Source organism: Trichinella spiralis, assembly GCF_000181795.1.
Source record: "Trichinella spiralis strain ISS 195 chromosome Unknown Scfld6, whole genome shotgun sequence".
Lineage (NCBI taxonomy): Eukaryota > Metazoa > Nematoda > Enoplea > Trichinellida > Trichinellidae > Trichinella > Trichinella spiralis.
Genome location: NW_003526945.1, coordinates 505,269 through 528,458, shown reverse-complemented (window position 1 = coordinate 528,458; position 23,190 = coordinate 505,269). Strand labels below are relative to the sequence as shown.

Here is a 23,190-nt window from a genome sequence, read left to right as displayed (position 1 = left end):
GCTGCTTTTGAAAGTCGAAAATCTAGTATCGAAATGATTTAAATGATCAGAAAAATAAATAAACACTACAAACCTGGTCAGACGTGTACAAAAGCGTATTGATGAGATATTGACAAAAACCTCACATAATTTGCGATTTTAATCTGTGCGATAGAAAAGGAAACGAAACCTGAAATCTTGATAATAAAGAATAGAATTCCATTTTATTAATATTTATGCAGAAACTGCAACCTATTCCTCCAAGAAATGTCTCTGATTCTAATAACATTTATACCTGTAATTCATTTTTGTAATACAGTAATCGTTAATTTTAAAAAAATTTATTTACGCAGTTTTATTCATTGCAAACGATATAGGAATAAGAACTAATTGAAGGAAACAGAATGAATTACACTTTTCATCTAATATTGCATTATTTTTCTCAATCAATGATACGTTTACATACAAGCAATTCTATCAAATATCTTACTGAATAATCTATTGATAATAATTCATAGTATCTGTAATTAATAATTGTGCAATATTGTTTCCATATATGAAGATAGAATTCATCAATAACTTGCATAGAATACAAAGAATATAATTCCATTTTATTTATATGTATGCAGAAACTTCAACGTATGACAATTACACAGCTACGTTAAAGCATGGGACGAACATGGAAAGTTTTATTCGCATTAAGTTTTACCATACCTGAAAACAAGGAATAATCTTGAAACTATTTATTACCCTTTGTCGATCAATTCATTGAAGAACATTTCAACAGCCGATAGAATGATTGCCAGATGTTTATTCGTTCATTATTCAACATATTATTATGAGAATTTTTTACTTTTCCGCATTTTATCTGCTTTACTTCCATTTTTGCCTTTTATTAGTGCTCTTGTACGATAAGACTCTCAGCTCTAATAACTACATTTATGTTAAATGAGACTTTTATTTATTTCTCTGAACATTGAAGCAAGCTGTGTTGCAGCTAAGACGGCTGTCATCAGTTTCTTAATTACCAGCAGATTCCTATATGCATTTAATTTATTGCTTTGTGGTTCGTGCTTGAATTCCAGGTATATTTGAAAGTCGTTCGGGACCTTGGCCTTTTGTGGTTGTGTTCCTACAACGAAACGTCTGATGCTTTTGCGCCAAGTTTCACATTCCCGCGTCAGCCCAATTAGAAGGAAAACATGATTAGCAGATACAATTTTATAGTAGCCGCGGTCACTACATTTCCTTTCCAGTACTATTTATTGACGTTGAGGATGCCGCAAAATAGAACGTCTTGTCTTGTGAAATGTGGACTGTGGAATCACCCTTCACCAGCAGATACTTAATTATGGAGAAGAAATGAAAAATAAAGTGCATAATTATAGCCTTGTAAAAAGAAATTATACTCCTTCATTTATTGTAAAATATGCAGAGCCGTTGAATTTTTTAACAGGGGCTGATGGTTTTTACAAATGATCTATCATGTACATGTATTATAATACATGACAGTCTGACGAGGAACAAAATAAAGCCGTTTTTTCATTTAAAGAAAATTGGAAAATAAAATACGTGATAATTGACTGTAGAAATAAATTGATCGTAAAAATATATACATTTGCAGAAATCTAACAGATTCGATGTCAAAAATGTATCATGTGCAGAAACTGGCAGTCTCTGCTTCTGTTGAAAAATCGTTACTGATGGACGACATTCCTATGTATTAAAATAGGCAGTTAGTTAACATTAGAGCCCATACATTCCACAACTACTGGGCAGCTTAAGGTCAAACTGTTCAAAACACTATCTTTTATCAATATAAAACTATAACAATCAAAAAAAGACTAAATTTTGACAAAGTTTTTTCGCTGATTTTTGCAAAAAAATACTAATGTTTTACTAATGTTTGACTCTTTTCTTTGGAGTATGGTAATTCTACATGATTCGTTTACTATTAAAATAAACTGCAACTCATTGTTGTATTCACATTGTTTTTAGCATCACATAGGAAACTTCCCTAATGTCTTTGACTTCGATGTACTTGTTCAATTGCTTGTTGACAGTTGCTTGTCAACAGCTTCGTTCTCTGCAGCGATTAGCAAATCATCGACATAGAGCAACACGTATGTCATACTACGGGATGGCTCCTTTCTTGTATACAAGCATAAATCTGCCTTTGCTTGACGGAAACCGACAGTAGCATCTCTCTGGTCTTCGTATTCCACGCTCTCGTCGATTGCTTAAGACCATATATGCTGCGCTTCAACTGCCATACCATATCCTTGTTTGTGTCTTCAAACCCGGGTGGCTGTTCCATATACAGCTTTTCTGGAAGCTCTGCGTTCAGACAAGCACAGTTAACAAAGTGTCGGACGTGCAGCGATTTTACAGCAGCGATGCTAAGCAATGTGCGGATAGTCTCGTGTTTTACAACTGGCGCAAACGTTTCATCATAGTCTTCTCCTAGACGTTGTGAGAACCCACGCGCCACCAATCGCGCTTTGTAAGAGTGTATCTTACCGCTTGCATCTCTCTTAGCTTTGAATATCCATTTTGATGAGATCACATTGCAGCCGTCAGGTGGTTCGACAAGCTCAAATACTCCTTTCCTCTTTAATAATGTCATTTCCTCTTCGGCTGCTGCTATCCATTTGTTCCGTTCTCGAGCCGGCAGTTTCATTACTTCCTCCCACGATGTTGGTTCGCATATTTTGGTTGCGCGTATATTGTAGCTTAGTCGTTTCGGCGGTATACCTTTGTTGATTCTTCGAGAGCGTCGTAATGTTGGAGCTTCTATGCCGTCTTTCATGGGTTCTCCTTCGCTAACCAAAGTAAAAACCTAACGGAAAGAAATATACTTACCCATGTTACCCCAGTCTCATCGCTCATGTCAATCTCCAACTCAGCATTTTCAAGTGTGGCTAAATTAATTTAAATAATGCAATGATAAGGAGAAACAGCCGCTCATATTGTTATTCCTCGTCCGTTATCGTTCAGCAAACTACATTGTGCACACGTCGCAAACCGCTCGCCAACAGCCATTGCAACTGAATTCACATTAGCAATCGCATTGCAATTGAATTAAAATTTGTATATAATTTCTGTTTTACAAATATTGCATCTATACTTTATTACTTTAAATAAACTTTATGTAAAAGCAATTAAGCAGATAGGCCTCCCATAAAAATTTGCACCTTTACGAGACAACGCCTAAGATTGATTAAACAATATATCAAAAACTCACCTATTTCAATCTATTATTGAATATTTTAATTATTTATGAAAATACATTTACTAATAAGTGACGACATATATAACTTGATTCAGATGGGTAATAGAAAACTGAATAATGCAAAATACCTGCACCAGAGATTTCACAGTACTTATTAAAAAAGAAACGGCAACAAAGATATTACTTCTGGAAATGGCAGTATACATACACATACAGAAAGCGGTGAGGATACAACAAAAAGATAAAAAATGTTTAACGTATGTAATTAACACTTTTTCGGAGAGAGTTCATTATTCACAGATGTTATGCCCAGTATTGTGCACTGCCATCATTATGTACAGTATACATGAAGCACAAGCAAGTAATAATGCATATGAATTAAAAATGTTCTTTAATTTCTTTAAGATATTCTTCAAATATTGACAAAAAATTATAAAATAAATACTATTTGGAATAAATATTTAAATACTATAGGAAGGAAAACAATATATAGTAAAATAATAATTATAAATAATTAATTCATTTAATACTTTTACGAAATAAATGAACTTCATAATTCCTAAAACTTTTATTATCAATAATTGCTGTATCGGCAGTTACAGCAGATAGTAAATGATAATCAAGTATAATTTTGCCAGCCGTTCGCTGGTGAGATAAAACGACAGTGAGCTGTATAACTGTGTAGACACGGGCGTAACCTTCTCGGTCGTAAGGTGCTTTTCGGGTCCTCAACTTCTGTCTGGCTTCAATCCTCTCCAGTTGACGTCTTCTGGATTCTCGGGATGTGCTCCACGATGCGCTACCACGATACGCACGACGGGTGCTACTACTGCTCTCAGTTACTACTACTTCGGCGGCGCTCTACATGGCTCTATATATAGAGCCCCGGGGTCAGCGGCTCGGCGGGTAGTTCAATCGAACTGCCAATGGGCAACTTGCTCGACGTGGGAACGCTCGATATCTGAGGCGCCGATCTGAATCACCGTCGGCTTCCAGTAAGCCGCCCGGGTTCGGATCCTTTCATCTTCGATTGGTCCGCGGCGCCGGTGGCCAATTGGCGGTTCTATAGGAAGAAAACAATAACACTGGTGAAAGTGAACAAAAGAAACATAAGAGAGATTAAATTAAAATCGTTGATTGCAAACAAGAAAGATTTTCAAAGAATACTCAAATATTTCGATGCTGACATTCTGTAGTTGTCACTCCTAGTTTTAGCTGAAAACTGCAAATATGGACAGTTTATCATTTCTAGATTTCCCCTTTGTACTTAAATCGCCTTTAGCTACTCAGCAGAACAATTTCTGGCAAACGGAAAAGCATCTTATGCATAAATCTCGTAAAACTGTTAGCTAAAACGTAATTTATCTGACGAACAAAGCAACTGTTGAATGATATTTTTTTAAACAGTATTTATGAACGCTAAAATCGATTGTCACATCAGTAACTCGTGCGCACATTACATACAACGTATAACTGCCACGAAGAAAAAGTGAAACAACCGTCTACTTGAAAATCCATAAAGCGGTTGACCGTAATATTTATATATTTTTTCCATTGTGAATTCTTTTTTTTCTTCATTTGAAATGCCATGTTCTGTGTTATTTGAATACTTGTAATTTTTTATATATCATTTTTGAAATTGAAGTTTTTTTTCTGATGATTTTCTTTTGTATCATTTTAATAACTGTTCAACCCTACTTCAAATAACTTTTTTAATCGTTTTAGTTTAATTATTATGAAGCTGATCTGTGTTGCGACTAATTTAGCGAAGCGCAATGTTTCTTTTGCAGCACCAAAATTTGTGTTTCAGGTAGAAACTTTTATGCATTATTGCTTGTTTACTGACGCATTAAATCGCTTACCCAAATCAGCATTGTTTGTAAGCACCTTTTATGTACAATGAAAGGCAGAGAAATTAACTATCAGTAGAATTTGTAAAAGAAAACTCTGCTATGATTATTAAAACGTCTATGATTATCTAACATTGTTTTTTGTAATTGTAATTTTGTATTGGAAGATAATATCTCAAAAAGTGAATTTCCAGTGCATAGTACTTTTAGTTTTGCAAAATTGTTTACGTTAAACTGAATTCAACTCTTTGTTTACATTATATGAATAGCTGTTCATTATTTTTATCAGTGTTACTAGATTTTGTTGAAAAGCGAAGTAGCATATATTGTGTAGCTATTCTACCTTTATAAATGCATTAGTAAATTCATTTGTGTGTTTTTTATATAGGCAGATGCCTGAAGGCAAGGTCTTTCATAGAGTTTGTATTTTTGAAATTTAGTTTATTGAATTGTTGATTAATGGGATGCTTAATATGGGAATTTCATGCATCCAAATTATTTATTTATTTTCCTTTGTTTCTTGGTTGCACCAGATACTTTAGCTTAACAGGTTCATTCTGCTTATCTGCATGGGTCAACTAAATTTCATGAACTGAACTTTAAAATTATCTGAACATTCTTTTGTATTTTGCAATTGATTTTCAAGTTCGATCTTTTATACTGTACTTTTTCCAAATTGCACTTGTAATTATAAATCTGATGTGTAGACTTTAAAAGTTTGTTAATTCATTACTTCGTATTTTATTTTATAAATTATATGATTACTGAATATAAATATATTAAAAATTGCATTATGTCAATTGTTTTGCATTATTTTGCAAATGCGTTGAATTTTACAGTGAAAATTTTTACTTGTTTAAGGCGAAAAATCAATCAAAATGGTATCGTATTGATAATTCGGTTTACGACGCACTTGCATTGGAAAAAGCGTTGCCTTTGGGTTATTTGAAGCAAGTATGTTGATTTTCTAACTTCGTATGCTTGTTTTTTTATCTGGATGTTTTCTGTAGGTTGATACTTTCTCAGAATGTCAGTTCATACTTCGATCACAGTTGCTAGATTTGGTGAACTGCATGAGCTGCATGAATCCGACAGCTCCAGTTGTTCGATATGTTCTGTTTGGAAAATTTGGTACTGGAAAAACGACCACCTTGTGCCAGGCACTCCATTGGGCTTATATGAATGATTTTATCGTTTGTCATGTTCCTTTCGGTATGTTTATTGTTATTTATTATTTGTTATTTACTTGAACTGTTTTAGCTCGAAAATGGATTCACAATTTTAAAGAAGTTTCGATTTCGACGTGGAAATCCGGGCGTATTGATATGCCATTGGATGCGGCTGCCTGGTTGGAAGTGTTTAAGCGACGAAACGAAGCACGTATAAGGGCTCTCGGTGTAAAATTCTGAAGATTTTTTCTTTTTTTTGAAATTTTCTCAAAATAATAACTCAAGTAATTAATTGAAGATGAAAACAAGCAAAGATTACGTTTGGGGTGCTAGGGATTCGACGAAATGCGACGAGCCTCTGATGTCTGTTGTTGAATTGGGCATTGCTAGGCCGAAATTTGCTACAGATTGTGTCGGTGTGTTGCTGAAGGAATTGAAGCTGAACGCAACGAATGAAAAGTTTATTTATTGTCCATTTTCTTCTAAATTCATCATGTATGTATGTATGTATGTTTGTTTGTTTGTTTGCATTTTCAGGTGCAAATTATTCGTATCTGTCGATTGTGTGAATTCATTCTTCACCCTCAGTCGAGTGAAACGTGCTGATAAAACTTTTGTAAAATTTGATTACTTTTTTCAAATGTTATGTATTACATTGGAAAAATGATTCATTGAAGGCTGAGGCTTCTTGCTTGTCGCTGGTTCACGCTTTCAAAAAGATGCTGAAAAACGACTGGGTATGTTTGATTCTCTTCGTTTGAGGCAATTGTTTTTTTTCCATTCTGGTGCTTTTTCAGAATAATGGAATTGTTGTAGTGACTGTCGACAGTCGGCAGTATCTTTACTTGGAACGCCCATCTTATTTGCCGTTGTTTTTACTCGGCAGAGAAGTGAGCAACTTTTGTTCTTGCACAACATTATTTGTGCTAGACTTACTGGAGGATACGTTGTGGAATTTGTAGGGCTTCGAACTGTTGGAACCGTTCGTTCCTATTCACATTGAAAAGTACACCGAAGCCGAAGCTCGAAGCTACATCGAATACATGATTGCTAAGAACTGGATCCAACACGAAAAAGGTAAACAAGAACAGAACCAATACCGATAGATACAATGTTTTCGACTATTTGCAGCCCGGCGTGAAGAGGGACAGTTGGAATTGATGCATCTCAGCGATTTCAATCCGCTCTTATTGGACAAACTTTGCGCGTTCATGTAGTCCAAATCTTGAACATTTGCACTAGGTAGATTGTGATTGTTGAGAAAGAGAAAAATTGTTCTAATAAACGTGAATCTACATAGTGAGAATACTTTGCAAAACGCAAAATAGTTTTCAAATGAATTTACCTTCACCAAGTGAAATCACTCTTCCAGAGCATGAGCGCTGAAAAGAGTTTTCACAATGTAAAACAAAATCACCGATACAATGCAAATGGACAGTGAAAGTATCAGATACGACGCAGACATGCGTTGGTCGACGTTTTGTTGGGCACGTTTCGACTTCTCCACTTCGACGGCTTCATCTTGCAAATAGTCTTCTTCCATGCAACTGAGCAGACGTTCAGCGGACACCAGCGATTCGCGTTCAGTGTCAAAGCGTTTCAAATTCAGTTCGATCATGAAAAATTCTTTGATCGCTTCGACCGTTTCCAAGCCGGGATCGTTTTCAAACAAATAATCGCAAATGCTGATCTCACTTCTCGGTCGCAGAGACGTGAATACTCGTCTCGGCAATTGGTGAACCACGTTCGGTTCCGGTTCCAGCTCGCCGACCATCAGACCTTCGTAATGCAGCTCACCGCGGACGTACACACTGCGCAGGATGTCCATTTTCAACGATGCACTAAGCTCTTTTACACTAGCGGTCGACGGGACCCACGCTTCACAGGCAATCACCCCTGAAATACGTCAGTTTTGAAATTCAATTCCAGAAAGAGCGTGGGTGCAAAAATACGAAAAAAATTGATGAGCACGAACCTTGAATGCTCATTTTGCCGCAACATTCATCCATTTCCACTTGGTCGGTTTCGAACGATTCCGAAGATTCGTTAAAAACTATCGTACCTTCGATACTGCGATCAGCTGCCATCAAACGGCTCACCGACTGATCCTTGTCCATCGAACGACCATTAAAATGAATCCTTGATTCTTCTATATCAATGCAAGCATTTCTGACGGTGTAGAGGAACTTTTTGAAAAAGTTCCAAGTTTCCATTTCCACCGGTAAAAACGCATCACTTCGAATAAACAGCTGAACTGAAAAACGACACCATTCAATGTTGTCTCTGAATAGAAATTTGCATGGCACCAGGCAAGTAGGGTTGCTAGAAAAATCGACAACTCTCACAGAGCACGACTGCCCGCTGCCGTCGGGTGCGCTCATCAGAAATAGCCGTCTGCAACTGCTAGTAAACTGACTGCCCGCCGAGTACTGACGATTGCGCAGCTTGCGGATTCGGTTGAAAACTGACAAATTCATCGACTTGATCCAATCCTCACTCAGCTTGGATCCAACCACGTACAAGCCGACAATTTCAATTCCACCCGGCAGCATGCGAATCAACTGACGGGCTTGACTGTAAATCCACTGTTGTGTGGTCAATTTTGAGGTGTTGTCGGCTTTTCGTTCGTCACTCGTCTCGAAAATTGCAACCAAACTGTTGTCCATTTGCTGAAAAAACACCACAAAAATGTTAAAATCTACATCTCTGCAAAAACAGCCGTTCAATCGAACATAACTTCACACAACATAACAACGAAAACACTGTCGCCAGTGTCGAAGTCAGATGAAGCCTTTTTTCAATTATTTACGCAAAATCTTTTCAAAAGCAAACATTCCTTTTTCAACACACAATACAGTAAGTAGAGAATATTCAACTCACTTCAAAGTGCTCGCCATCTTCCGACTGATCCGGGCATGCGGCGATGTAGCAAAGGTATGTTTCCGACACCGATTCGAAACCCAACAAAAAGCCAATTTGAACGACAGAATCACTGCCAAACCGAGTAAGCGACCGTGTTGCAAACGGCTCCAATCGTTTATCAATAATCAACGCGTGCATTTTATCTAGTCTGAAAATTGTCAACATTAACCATCAGAAAAAGTAATTTCCCATATTTTGTTTCAAGCAAAATGCTTTCCACATCAGTTGTGGAACCAAGATGAAGACTACATTACACAAATGAGTGATTTAGTTTAACCAGAAGAGCAATGCTTTTAAAAGCTATTTTAACAACACCCGAAACGAGGTGAACACACAGTTGTGTTTCATGAAGCAAGATATTTCACAATAACCACAAAATATAACACAAAAAACAAAGTAAATAACAAATGTAAAATTAAGATGCAAAAAGTACAATATGACTTACTGTAACTACCGTAATCGGCATACTTTACAAGTCAAAAATTAAATTTTTTGCATAAAATTCAATAAAAAAAATAATAAAATCGTATACAACATTAAAAAGAATAATATTATACTAATGGAACATCTGCTCACTTTAAATATGAACAAAAAGTTATTAAAATATACGCTTGAAACAATAAAGCTGCACTTATTGACAATATTTCATGCAATTTTTGCTAGGGTAGTTCCAACGCATTCGATAACAACGACAAAAAAATTATCATCAGCAATTAATTGGCGATCAAATATCATTACTTGTATGCGTGTCGTTTCATAAATCACAAATGTACCAACGAATGAACAACTAAAAGCTGCCATTTTGTGATTATTTCCAAATAAAACTGAATTCATGTTTCATTTTGCAATAAATCATCATGCGACAATTTTCAAATAATTGACAAAACATCACCAAAAAAATAATTATTCATGTTGTTGAAATTTGTCTTTTACTCAAAAATAAAGTGAACAAAATGGTTAACATACTGCATCAAAAACCAATTGACATGAAACTGTAAAAAAATAGCATCAATCAAATGCCAATTTTTTCATGTCAGTGCTTTTTACATAAAACTGATAAGTGAAAATGCGTAAAAAGTAAATAAAACGGGTCTTAACAAAAAGAAAAATATAACAAAGGGGGATTAACCAAATGATTTACTAAAGACTCCCGTCTCTCGGATGTCAAATAAAAAATATATCTGCAGCACTGAAAATCAGAATATATTATTATTATTATTATTATTATTCGTGCAGAAAAAACACAACATGAAAACAGTATATGTAATTGAAACCGAGCCTTAAAAATTAAACCCCAACGATAAAAAAAAATATAAATATTATTTTTATATCATTTGACAAAAGCGTCAAAAACTGCCCATATAATTTCGCTTGCATTGCTTCTGGCGCATTCGGCTTCAAAGTCTAATTCAAGCAACTGGCGCACACGTTTTGTTGCTATTTCATAATCCTCATCACTCAGTGCTGCAAAACAGTTTTCAAGTACGTCCGACGAATGAGCCAAAATGATCAATGACAACATTCGTTTGTTAAACCTGTGCACATCGTTCGTCCAACGGCTTAATAGAGCTTCTTGCACTTTCTAAATGAACGAAAAAGAAAAACACAGTAAGTAAATGCGCAACAACTGCTTTAAACAGAGAATAAAATTTCGACAAAACTTTCGACCTTGATCAACTTTTGCTTGGCCTCACTGTTCTGTATTGGATGAGTAGTCATGTCAAATAATATAAAATTTCTCTTTTCTGTAGTCAGCACACCTTTCTCCACCAAATTTTTTGCCAATCTTTCACGAACATTTTTCAACTGGTATCGAAGTTTAAGTGGATTCCAGGATTCGCCTAAGCATTTTCAAACAGACTGTGCACACACTTATTCATTAACCAATTATGCGTTATACCGCTCAAATATTCAATCCACGATTGCACAGTTAATGGTGGATCTGTTTCTTTGATGTGCTTCAAAGCTTCATCCAATATAATATCCCCGGTTGGCAAATCTGACATCAACTGTACCTTAATACCACGTACACAATGTCAGAATATTTATGAAAAAAAAATACTTCACTGTTTTCATCATTACTTTACGTAAAGTTAAACTTTTACGACGCATGCCTTTCTTCTCCAATTGTATACGACCACGCAATGCCAGCTCAATTAAAATGCATCCACGTAAGCCTGGACTTAAGCAGTCATTCCAAAAAGAAGTATAACCCTGGATTGAAACAAAAGTCAAAATTTTATATTCAACTACTGAAGGCATTTTAAACTGCTCATTGTATTTGTCGAAAAACATATAAATCTAAAAAGCAGTATATTGCATATATATATATATATATATATATATATAAGCAGTTTGATTAATTTTCAAATGAAACTATATTTCAAGTAATTAGCTAAGTGCGTTGAGTAAATAGTAATTTCATTACTTCATTACGTAATGTAGTTTTAGGTGTTAAAATTATCATGCTCGAATAAAATTATGAGATTATATTTTGCATGCTTCGTTTTAAATATTCATAAAAATATCCTAATATTTTTATGTTCGGAAATAAAGACACCTCGTGATCTTTCAAACCAAGTAAAAGAACTTCTTCCATGAGAGTTAAGCGGGTCTCTTTATCACTGTTTTCAGAGTCGGATATTTCTGCATCAACGGCTTCGGCATCCGCATTCCGACTTGCACTTATTGCCTGCTGAACAGCTTGGGTTTTTCGTTGAACTAAGCCTGACGTATTCATATCTATCTTGTACTTGTACAAGCTGAAAAACAAGCAAAAAAAATAACAAATTCACTTCAGATTACAAGATTACAAATGAAATTGCCTCTATAAAAGAAAACTCAACTCTTTCCAATACAGCTTGTAATTATAGTCATCATATCATTGATCTTTCTTTAATCAAATAATTTTTCTAATCAAATTCCATGCTTAAAACTGAAACAATTGTAAATAACCCAAACTGTTTTATTTAGCAACACAAAAATCAATTTGCAAAAAAATAAAAACAAAAATAACCTCTGTAAAAATGAATTAAACACATCTTAACATTTATATTAAAAAAACACATTAAAAATTTACCAATACAGTAAGAACTATATTTTAATTAAAATATTGAAAACTTTCATAATATGTACAATTCATCAACCAACATCTAATAAAATACACATCATTATGTTAGAATAAACCGTTAAAATGCCTGTTCCTTTAGATTAGAACATTTGAAACAAATTATTCAATATTTCATTAAATTTACGGAAACCTACATCTATTGTTGCAGATTCAATTCGTTTCATTGAACAAATCTACGAAAGAACAGAACATTAAAATAAGCGGCTATTAAACTGTGGTGAATAAATGAACCATCAAATGAAGAAAAACATACTGAAAAATAAATTTCATTGTGTAATTCTAAGTAAACATAAAATTATTAAAAAGTCTCATTTAAAGAAATCTGCGCAAAAAACTGCTGAAACACTTCTAAATGTAATTATGTCTGTTAAATCTTCAGTTGGTCGAAATTATAAAACTAGGCCATGTTCTTCTATCAAGACAAAAAAACAAAAATGGCACTACAAATTAAAAAAAAACTTCCCCTCATTTAAAAAAGTAACACTAAAGTCAATAAAATAACCATTTCTAAACAACACACATTCAGCTGCATGAAGTTTCTTCTGTACTGTTACACACTGCTGAGAAAAAAAGCACAGAAGAAAAATTCGTTCGAAGATAAATTTGCGTAATACGAAATCGGAGATAATTTACAATAAACGAAACTTAATACTGGTAACAAAGTACACGTGTATCTCTACAACATGGAATATTTATTATATTCCAAACAAGAATTCCAGTTAACACCATTTATTGTAAATCAGAATAAAATAAATTACATGCATGCTAATCACCAAAAATGAAATAACCTTGACTTTCACCTGACAATAATTATTTTTAAAAAGCTGAAATATTCACAAACAAAAACCCACACTAATAGTCAATTAAATTCATTTAATGACAAATAAGTTGAGAATAAAAACACTGCAAAAATTTATCATAATTTAACAGTATCAAAACAATAAAATAATGAAAAATATTATCAATGAGTATTATATTGTTAACTATGTACCGAAATGAACCAAACATAATTGAACACGTTTCATTAATAAAACTTACTTCAAAGAAAGTTTCTAATCAACTGGACAATAAGTTTCATGCTCTTTAAATAATTTTACCGTTTTAACATATAATAATTTTACTAGCAGCTGGTGATAACTGATGTTCAGAGAACGAGTTTTAAAAATTCGAATAACAGAAAAATTGAAATAAACATGGAAAAATTAATAAATAATCAATTACTTGAATAATGCCTTCTCAACAGCCGCAAAACATAAAATCCCAAATTCGATGGTATGAAGACGAGATGTGTCAAGAATGGCTGAGGTATACTGTATAAGTAAATCTTCAAGTACAGTTTATTGTAAAATGATGCAATACTGGAAATCTAAATTTTAAAATGAGTTTAATTTGTTCTTTTATGTTTTAAATTTAAATAAAGATGAATATAATTGCAAAATGGTACATTTTTTGCTCACCGCTAAATTTCATTTTGTGCCTTCAAGTTGTAATATTTCAAAATTTACACTAAAAGCTATAGAAAAATAATAAAGCATTAAAATAAAATTTTAAATTAATTACAAAGAATGGAAAGTTGAAGCATGAATTTTTCGAAATAAGCATAACGAAAATGTGTAAATAATATTGCAAATATAAATATTTATAATATTTAAAAATAATCTTTAGTGCTTAATTTAAAAAAGGTATTATTCAAATTAAGCAATGCTGACTGCAAATATTTTTTTATAGTACATGATTTCCTTACAGTATGAACAATTACGCCAACATTTAATATGAGTCACATTGTTTTTACAATCGATATCATTGTTTGTAGCAAAGAATTTTACTGAAAACGATTCATTTAAGATATTAGCTATGTTACTTTCATCTGCTGTTGTCATTGATAATGGAACTGGGTATGATATGCTCAATTACTTTTGTACAAATGCTTGTCACTTTCATCGAATGATGATTTGCAGAATATATGTTTTGAATGTTTCCATTTATTGTTGTAAATTGATTTTTGTATATGATGTTTTCATTTTCAGATATTCAAAGATTGGATTTGCTGGTAACACGCATCCCAATTTTATCATCCCAACAGGTATTAGAGTTGAATCACCGTTTTAACACATTAAAAATTTCTTTTTTATTATTAGTCATCGCATGCCGAAGTCAATCGTACAACATACCTAATACTGGCAGAATGCCGATTGATATGGACTTTTTCATCGGCGATGAGGCTTTGAACGCAACAAATTATTCAATTAGAGTATATGCATGTCTATGTTAAATTTTGTGAATGGCACTGAAGCATAATTTTCATTTTGTATTGAGAAATAGTTTTTTATTATATTGTCCATATTAGAGCACATTTTTAGAATGTCATTTGTTATTGAACATTGGAAAGTGTATAATTTTAGTATCCTGTGCGACACGGTGTTGTTGAAGATTGGAACCTGATGGAAAGATTTTTGGAACACAGCATATTCAAATATCTGCGTATAGAGCCAGAAGATCATAATTTTCTAATGGTAATTATTAATTTCAAAATAGTATTTTAATGTAACGATGCGTTTTGTATTTATATTACTTTTTCAGACCGAATCACCGTTGAATACACCAGAAAATCGTGAATATTTGGCAGAAGTTATGTTTGAATCGTTTAACGTTCCGGGCTTATACATAGCAGTACAAGTAGTGAAATTATAAATATAAATATAAATATATATATATATATTTATATTTATGTATACAGTTTGCTTTGAAAAAAACAAAAAATATGAATATTATAGGCATTTCTTGCTGTTGCAGCGTCGTGGGTAGGTTGTCCACAAGAAAATCGCTCTTTAACTGCTTTTGTTATTGACATTGGTGACGGCATAACTCACTGTGTACCAGTGGTAAGTGTTTTGTTTATTTTATTTGCTTTTCAATTCAAATCAATATATATATATATATATATATATATATATATAAGTTAAAGTTTAATGAATAAGTTCGTTAATTTTTTACTTGTTGTTGTTTCAGATTGACGGTTACACACTTGCGTCGTGCAGTCGATTTATGCCAATAGCCGGCCGGGAAGTAACATTTTTCATACAGAATTTGCTCCGTGAACGTGAAACGGGCATTCCGCCGGAACAGTCGATGGAAACGGCACGAAATATTAAAGTATAAATACTGTTTTTTTATTTCTTGTATTTTTCGTTGGTGAAATTTTTCAAATTTCAGGAAAAGTACTGTTATGTGTCGCCGAATATTATGAAAGAATTTTCCAAGTACGATGAAAATTTGTCGAAATTTATAAAAAAATACGAAGGACAACACGCAGTGACGAAGAAACCGTTCCACGTTGATGTCGGCTACGAGCGTTTTCTTGGGCCTGAGATTTTCTTTTGTCCAGAAGTAAAAGCTAATTGAACAAATTTTCATTATTTATCGTGTAAATAAATTTGTTTTTCACTTGGAAACAGTTTGCGAATGCAGATTACAAGCGATCGCTTTCAGAAGAAGTGGATTTAGCCATTCAGCAGTGTCCAATCGATGTCCGCAGGGCACTGTATGGAAATATAGTTCTTAGTGGTGGATCGACAATGTTCAAAGATTTCGATCGTCGAATCGAACGTGATGTCCGACGCTTGGTCAATCAACGACTTCAGATAACTGAACAACTTTGTGATCATCGTATTACAGTAAGAATGATGTTTTGTTTTCACGTATATTTTATAAATAAAAAAATTACCATATTACAACAGCCGAAACCGGTGACTGTTCGCGTACTGTCCCATCGACTGCAACGCAACGCCGTTTGGTTTGGCGGCAGTGTATTAGCATCATCGGTAAAATTATCTTATTGTTAATTAATTGAGCCATATTAAGCTTCTTCTTCTTCTTCTTTTTTTTTGTTTTTAAATTTTCAGTCCGAATTTGCGATGTCTGTGCACACGAAAAAAGAATACGACGAAATAGGGCCGTCGATTTGCCGTCGCAACGCGGTGATACGCTAGATGTCCACTTGCTGCAGCTTGATCGTTCAACTCACATTATATTTCTCTTCTTCATATTGTCCAATGAATTTACAATAACTTACCTTTCTGTATTGAAATATTCATTAAAACGAAAAACATACTCGTTTAATTTATTGTTTATTTTTCAATATCACAAAACAACATTTGATGGCAAATTTTTTCTTCCTGTTAAATTTTCAATTGACCCAATGGAACCGGTTTATGCTGTATATCTTTCCATTAGATTGTAAGTAATATTGTCGGATGGGTGCTTTTTTTTCTTTTCAGGATGTGTAAATTGGGCGAATTCTGGTCTTTGAAAAGTATTGCAACACTGAACTTGAAAAATTGTTTCCATTTCAATGTCACTGTTGAAATATTAACAATGTAAATAACATTTGAGATGTGCAAGTACAAAAGACTGAACTTTTAAATACAGTTGGACAGATTTTTAAAAATGAATTAATTTTACTTTAATTTATGTAGAAAGGTATTGTTTTAAGTGAATAAAAGTGATAAATTTCTAATAATTGTTTCATGAGTTGTTCAAGTTGAAAGTACTGGTAAAAATTTGTTCCATCGTGCAACTTTTGATCGTATCTTGGCATACAAACACGCGTCATGTAAATCAGAAAATATCAAAGAACTTTTGTTACAGATAACGTATTTAAGATGAGGAAATCAAATAAATTTAATTTAAAAATTGTCACATCTATATTCATTTATGGAAATGAACGAAAAACTCAAGTGTGAATGCTGTTTCAATTGAATGATCGATTTTTTTAAGCAGTTCTGCCGACATCAAGTTTCAACGGATCGATTTTATTAATTATATTGGGAAAAAATTACTTTTTCCCCATTTTGACGGTTTTTCAAAGTAGTAGTTTAGGAGTAATGTTTTTTTTTCCTTCTTCATTTCAGCAGAGGCAAATGAATCGGTAAATTTGATACTGATGGGGATGTGATTCTGACAGCTTGGATATTGATTTGAAATATACATTGGAAAAGCGTTCGCGAGCCATTGGGGGATCAAAGCTTTCTTCTTCGTTCTTTCTCTTCAGTTCGAGCTTTGTTGTTTTTATTGTTCAACCAACGGTGGTAAATTAGTTAATCTTCGATCGCCTTTTTCATCCTTGAACAATTTCATGTGCAAAAGGGGAAAATGGTTAAGAAAACTATTGAAATTGTGATGGATGGAGAAAAAAATTATGAATAAGATGATGATTGTTATTGATGTTGTTGTTGTTGTTGATGATGGTGATGATGATGATGATGATGATGCCTTTTGTTGAAAACATTCGAACAAGCAAAATGCAAAGAATTCAGTCGATTATTGCAAATGCGTCGAAATTAGCATCTGGACTATTGTTGCTTCATTCGGACAGGGTATAAGTTAGTAAATCAGATTTGGCTCTGTATTGATCGGTCATAATTAGTGTGTCTGGCGATGATCGAAGAACGATTTATTTGCTCAAATTAACTTAAACCATCATCTCAGAAGCTTCGTTAAAGCATAACCGACTGGTCATGGAAGAACGACCGTCGGTTGATACTTCTCAACATTGCCAACAACAAGATGAAGATGATACTTTGATATTAGATAAAACACTCCAAATTGGTAGCCATCACAAAACAACATCGACATCCCAATGGAAACATGTATGTTTTGCATTTAATTTTCATCTTCTCTTATCGAATCGTTAAATTTTTAATAAATTCACCGTGATTACAATGTTATTTGAAAAATAATATTTTTGAAAAAAAAATAATAAATTTGACATTTGTTTTTTGGCTAAAATTAAATTTTTTTTCAAAAAGGGAAAAATCTGAACACATACAGCGCAATATTTTCATTCTAGTTTAATAAAATAGCATTCCATTATGAACAGAACTTTTTTTTCAAATTAAAAAAATTATTTTTTCATCACAAGCATATGTAAATTAATCATCAAATGCTGATTGATCATTTTGTCACAAATACTCGATTATGAAGGAAAATTCCAATAACTATTTGCTAATCTGTTATAGCGTTGGCAGTGGAGTTTGATTTTTTTTTATTTTCGAGCATTTTCATTGTTTTTTTTATTTAATCGCATCCAATAATTGCAGTCATAATAGCATGTACAAAATTAATCTATTTCAAAGAAAAACAACAACAACAACAATCATAACAATAAATGAACATCATTAGTACAGAATGAAGAACAAGTCAACAGCAATTCAAAATAAGAATCGTCGTATTTTGTGAACATTTTTGAGAAATGAATATGTTAGTTCAACTAAATAGTAACAAATAAATTTTCAGATACTTCGAATTAAAGAAGAACATTATTACTATGTGAAGAAAAATATCACGAGTTGTAAAGTTTGTAAAAATCTGCTTACTAACATTAAAAACATGCTGAAAAAGCTTAATCGCAGTAATGCGGTATTTGTAACTAAAAATAGCAAATGGAATAAATTTGCACCCACTTTTTACTGCAGCTAACAAATGTTAATTTGCGATGCATCATTTTGAATGAGCTATTCAAAGTGTTACTGCTGTGCATATTCGAATTAAGCTTAGTTCTTTTTTTATTTATTGACAAGAAATTAACTTTCTACTATGATAAACTTTTCATAGATTTTGACAAACCGGAATTAATCCCTCTATTTACGAAAAGTATTCAAATCATTAACTACAGATCTTGTCTTTTAACATTTAAACAAGTACAGTATAGGTAAATAAATAAAACTAATCAAGAATCAATATTGCACACAAAATGATGCAAATGAAATATATGTATATAATTTAAAACATTTTATTCAACTTGTGATATGGCATTCAGATTTTAAATATTAAATTTAATAATAGATTGATTAGAACCGTCTACATAATACGTTGCAATTAAAATGGTAATACTTATCATATTCATTAATTTTAGTACTTTTACTTAATTTTGCCGCATGCCAGCCTGATTATTGTGTCTTTCCTTTACACTTTGATTGGTGCTTTTGTATTCATGAAGCTGGAACAGCCGCACATAAGGCATTTGTACAACCAAAAGATGATTCAGATGAAAGCAGATAAAGATTTACTTTTGGAACGCTTGATTGAAATGAGTCGAGCAAAGAGTTCGATGGATGAGGGTGAAACTGAATTCCGCAATTTTGTGCGCAGTATTTACTCAATGCATAAATGGAATCGTTGGAGGAACACGGAAAATGATCGCTACGCTAGAATTGTGCTACAGCCTAACGAAATCAGTTTAAATGAATTAATACATCCTGGTCAAGAATGGAATTTTGCAGCCGCTTTATTTTTCGTGCTGACAACGCTAACTACAATAGGTATATTTATATTTGTACTGACTGCGTATGTCTAGTAAATCCAATCACCAACTGATCAGTTCTATCAGTGAATTTATTCTCTTCTAATATAGAGAAAAATTTTATTTTTTGCATTCTGTCTAACGTTTATTTTAATTTTAAAAGTTAAATGTTAAAATAAATATTTAATTATAAATGAAATATTTATTAGTTTTAAATTTGCATTTCGATGCTCGAAAATACAAATTTCTGAAAATGATTGATAACAGCAGTATGTGCTAAAACTGTTTTGTTAAAAGCAAATATTTAAGTGATATAATACTTCAATTATGCATCATCGGATACAAACATCTACAACTACTGATATAAATTGCAAATTTATTTTCTAAAGAAAAGTGTTTCTAAAGAAATTCAATATTGTGTAATCTACCAGCTACCTTTCTATGTACAGATTAAATTACTTAAGTTGATGGGCTATGGATTTATAAAACTGCAAGCTCATTAGACTTTTTCATGTGGCGTCAATTAAATTAGAATTGATAATGAAAACAGATAACAGCTTGTCAATCATACTATGTCAAGCGTATGTATTTTTCCTTATCTTATCTATTAGCGCATTTTATAAGTTTGGCTTTAAATTAAAAAAAATAATTTCAGAAGCATCAGTTAACAGCTTGCGAGCATTAATCAATTATATATCTTCATGTATTTTTGCATGTATCTAATGCAGAAAAGAGATTATAACTTGAACCGAATTAAATGAAATTCCAAAAATTCTTACTTTCATACATATAGATGAGTCTTTCTTTTAAAATATAGAAATGCAGTGCACTTTTTATCATATCAAAACATTATTTTTATATTATTACTATCTTTTGGGAATTATAACTAATAAAATTAATTTACTGGGAATCTTTTTATGAACAATTTCTCTTTTACTAATGATGAAATAACTGCTACTTAAGTATAAATGTAAGTAAAATAAAAATGCAAAATTAGCAATAAAAATAACAATAGCTTTTTCAATTTGTTTTCAAGCAACATATTACAGTATTTCACTTTTGTCTTTATTAATTTGGTTATCAAAATAACAGATTTTATTTCTTTAAATTAAAGACGTGTTAGTTATTTATTTACATTATTACGGTAAAATGAATTCTGAATATAAAATAAACTCAAAGCAATTCAGCTTTTTTACGCATAATAAGATACTTTGATGTTAACATACCGCACTGTGTGCATCTTGAAAATTTAATCTTAAATTGTAAACATATTCCGTTTTGGATTTTCAGATTATCTTGAGTTACAGCTATGCATTTCCAAAATACTTTACTGATTTGGATTATCACTACTATCTATTTTATAATTTCACTTTTTTGCAATGGATAACTTTTTAGGGAATATTTATAATTAAATTTGTCGTGTTAGTAGTTCTCCAATACACGAGGGACAATATTCTTTTCGTTTTTTTAACTTTTTCAATAAATTTACATTTTCAATAAATATTTTCAGTTATTAAAAATTAAAAGAAATGCTTTTGTATAATACCTTAATTTCTACTAATAAAACTGCTAATCGTATCATACTGAGCTGCTTGTTTATAGGATATGGTGATGTCACTCCCTTGACCAAAGAAGGTCGAATATTTTGCATATGCTATTGCATTGTTGGAATTCCTCTGTTCTTGGTCACAACAGCTAATACTGCAAAATTTTTGTCTTCTGGAGTCTACTACCTTTATGTTCGTTACATTCTAATTAAGGAAAAACTACTAAAAACGAGCGGCTGCTGGTGGAGTAAAAGAGTAGAATACCTGCATAATGATGATAGAGGCAATGAAAAAATATTATTAAGTGATCTGAAAAAAATACAATATGTGAGGTTGTCTGCACCTGCAATTTTGTTAATTGTATTTGGGTATTGCATTTTGGGTGCAGCTTTAATGCAGCAAATAGAACCATGGGCCTTTATCGACTCTTTATACTTCACAACAATCAGCATTCTTACTGTCGGCTTTGGCGATATTGTTCCAAATGCTTTTCACTCATTATATATTCCTGTTGTGTATATACTTTTTGGATTGGTGATTACCACAATGGCAGTCGATACTGTAGGCGTTCAATACGTGCAACGAATTCACCAATTTGGTAGGAGCATGACAAACGCTGATTATATACATCTTTTACGTCGAATGAAAATGCGAAAGTTTGAATCTGATGAAATCAATACGTTACCCCAAATGGATATGATAGCAAAAATACCTACAGGTAACAGAGTCAGATAATTCTTTTATTTGGATACTCTGTTGAAATATTAATATAACTTTTTATACCTACTGCTTAGCAGCATACAGTGCTTTACAGTCTACTTTTATAGATTCAAGTCCAAGTTCAAAAAGACGTTCAATAACCGGTATGCATATACGATCAAATATAAATTTGATTTAAAAGGATTTCCTTTTTTGTTTAAAATTTACAATTCTTTTTTATAGATCCACTGTTGGTTCAAGTCATCAATGTCACTCCTTATTCAATTAAACTCAGATGGGATGAAGGACTAGAAAAGTGTCCAGACGAAGAATACATACTCAAATACAGAGCAAAGTAAGTAATTGCATTGTAATGGTTGAATAATTGTAGTTGTGTGTACAGTACAGTGATAACACAGAGCATCTTAGAAAGCTGAACTGCATTTTTGTCAGATTGTTAAACTGTCCTGAATGTGATATGTAGTACAAACCATCTGAAAATAATATAAAAAAGCATAAACATGTACAATTGTAGAGGCACTTTTAGTCTGGCGGATCACAAACAAAAAAGGCAATATTCATTGTCTTTAAGTGATCGTGAGTACGAGATAAATAACCTTCGTTCTTTCACAGTCTACTCAATTACAATTAGCAGAACTTACAAAAAACAGGAAGCAACCAAAAGAAATTTAGTAGTAATCACTGGTAATCACGCATATAATGCACGAACTTCCTTGAAATAATTGCAGCTTAATTTTAGAGCCTGAAAGTTCCCCACAAGATTTGGCGATTGCTGAAGTTAATCAAGATTCTATTCTTCTCAGCTGGAAACCTCCATTTAAAAATAAGCATCTTGTTAAGGTAAATAACAAGCTTGTTAAACATCACTTGTTAAGCTAAACCGCTACAACTGCAAACTGATTTTTAAGGCATATGCTATTTATTGTACCACTGATGTTGAGTTGCCATACGAAGGTTGGAGAAAAATTCTCGTACCACCAAACGTATTTACTTGCACAATTAACGACATAAATGACATCAGCAATTGTTTTTTTTCCATGTGCAGTGTTTATGATACATATCATTCCCCGCTATCAAAGCCTGTGTCAGTTGTGCTATCAAGCACGTCTAAAATCACAGAGGCTGATTAAGAATGTATAACATTATAAAAGGGGTTTTGTTAACATATTACTGATAAATTTATTTTGTTTTCGGGATTATATTATTATTATAATGAAATTTATTTATTAACTTAAAAGTGCTTTATCTTTTTCTCAACGAAAACAGCAAAATGTTTATTCAATTTAATCACTTTAAAAACACCTCGATATCAAAACTTTTTTTTGGTAAAAGTCCAGTAAA

General features: G+C 32.6%; 5 protein-coding genes across 5 annotated transcripts; 3 read left to right on the top strand and 2 right to left on the bottom strand.

Moving 5' to 3' along the window:
• Positions 1-2,107: 2,107 nt before the first annotated feature.
• Tsp_10115 (retrovirus-related Pol polyprotein from transposon TNT 1-94) lies at positions 2,108-3,021 on the bottom strand. The gene is made up of 3 exons (XM_003373223.1): positions 2,985-3,021; positions 2,851-2,900; positions 2,108-2,818 (listed from the first exon to the last, which is right to left on the bottom strand). The coding sequence occupies exons 1-3, from the start codon at positions 3,019-3,021 to the stop codon at positions 2,108-2,110; spliced, it is 798 nt and encodes a 265-aa protein (XP_003373271.1).
• Positions 3,022-3,328: 307 nt separating this feature from the next.
• Tsp_10114 (hypothetical protein) lies at positions 3,329-4,189 on the top strand. The gene is made up of 3 exons (XM_003373222.1): positions 3,329-3,472; positions 3,512-3,572; positions 3,897-4,189. Exons 1-3 carry the CDS (start codon positions 3,329-3,331, stop codon positions 4,187-4,189), a joined length of 498 nt encoding a protein of 165 aa, XP_003373270.1.
• Positions 4,190-4,946: 757 nt separating this feature from the next.
• Positions 4,947-8,130, top strand: Tsp_10113 (hypothetical protein). The gene is made up of 12 exons (XM_003373221.1): positions 4,947-5,086; positions 5,450-5,468; positions 5,923-6,015; positions 6,072-6,273; positions 6,322-6,458; positions 6,529-6,689; positions 6,768-6,846; positions 6,908-6,967; positions 7,028-7,120; positions 7,193-7,307; positions 7,362-7,443; positions 7,692-8,130. Exons 1-12 carry the CDS (start codon positions 4,947-4,949, stop codon positions 8,128-8,130), a joined length of 1,620 nt encoding a protein of 539 aa, XP_003373269.1.
• A 2,863-nt stretch (positions 8,131-10,993) lies between these two features.
• Positions 10,994-12,304, bottom strand: Tsp_10112 (vacuolar protein sorting-associated protein 74). Its single transcript, XM_003373220.1, has 3 exons — positions 12,288-12,304; positions 11,713-11,914; positions 10,994-11,161 (listed from the first exon to the last, which is right to left on the bottom strand). Exons 1-3 carry the CDS (start codon positions 12,302-12,304, stop codon positions 10,994-10,996), a joined length of 387 nt encoding a protein of 128 aa, XP_003373268.1.
• A 1,206-nt stretch (positions 12,305-13,510) lies between these two features.
• On the top strand, positions 13,511-22,979 carry Tsp_10111 (putative fibronectin type III domain protein). Its single transcript, XM_003373219.1, has 18 exons — positions 13,511-13,587; positions 14,310-14,365; positions 14,421-14,533; positions 14,685-14,795; positions 14,863-14,958; positions 15,057-15,164; positions 15,292-15,435; positions 15,496-15,669; positions 15,738-15,956; positions 16,185-16,259; positions 17,784-17,930; positions 18,577-18,699; positions 19,196-19,601; positions 21,185-21,847; positions 22,072-22,183; positions 22,364-22,425; positions 22,589-22,689; positions 22,758-22,979. The coding sequence occupies exons 1-18, from the start codon at positions 13,511-13,513 to the stop codon at positions 22,977-22,979; spliced, it is 3,009 nt and encodes a 1,002-aa protein (XP_003373267.1).
• Positions 22,980-23,190: the final 211 nt, after the last annotated feature.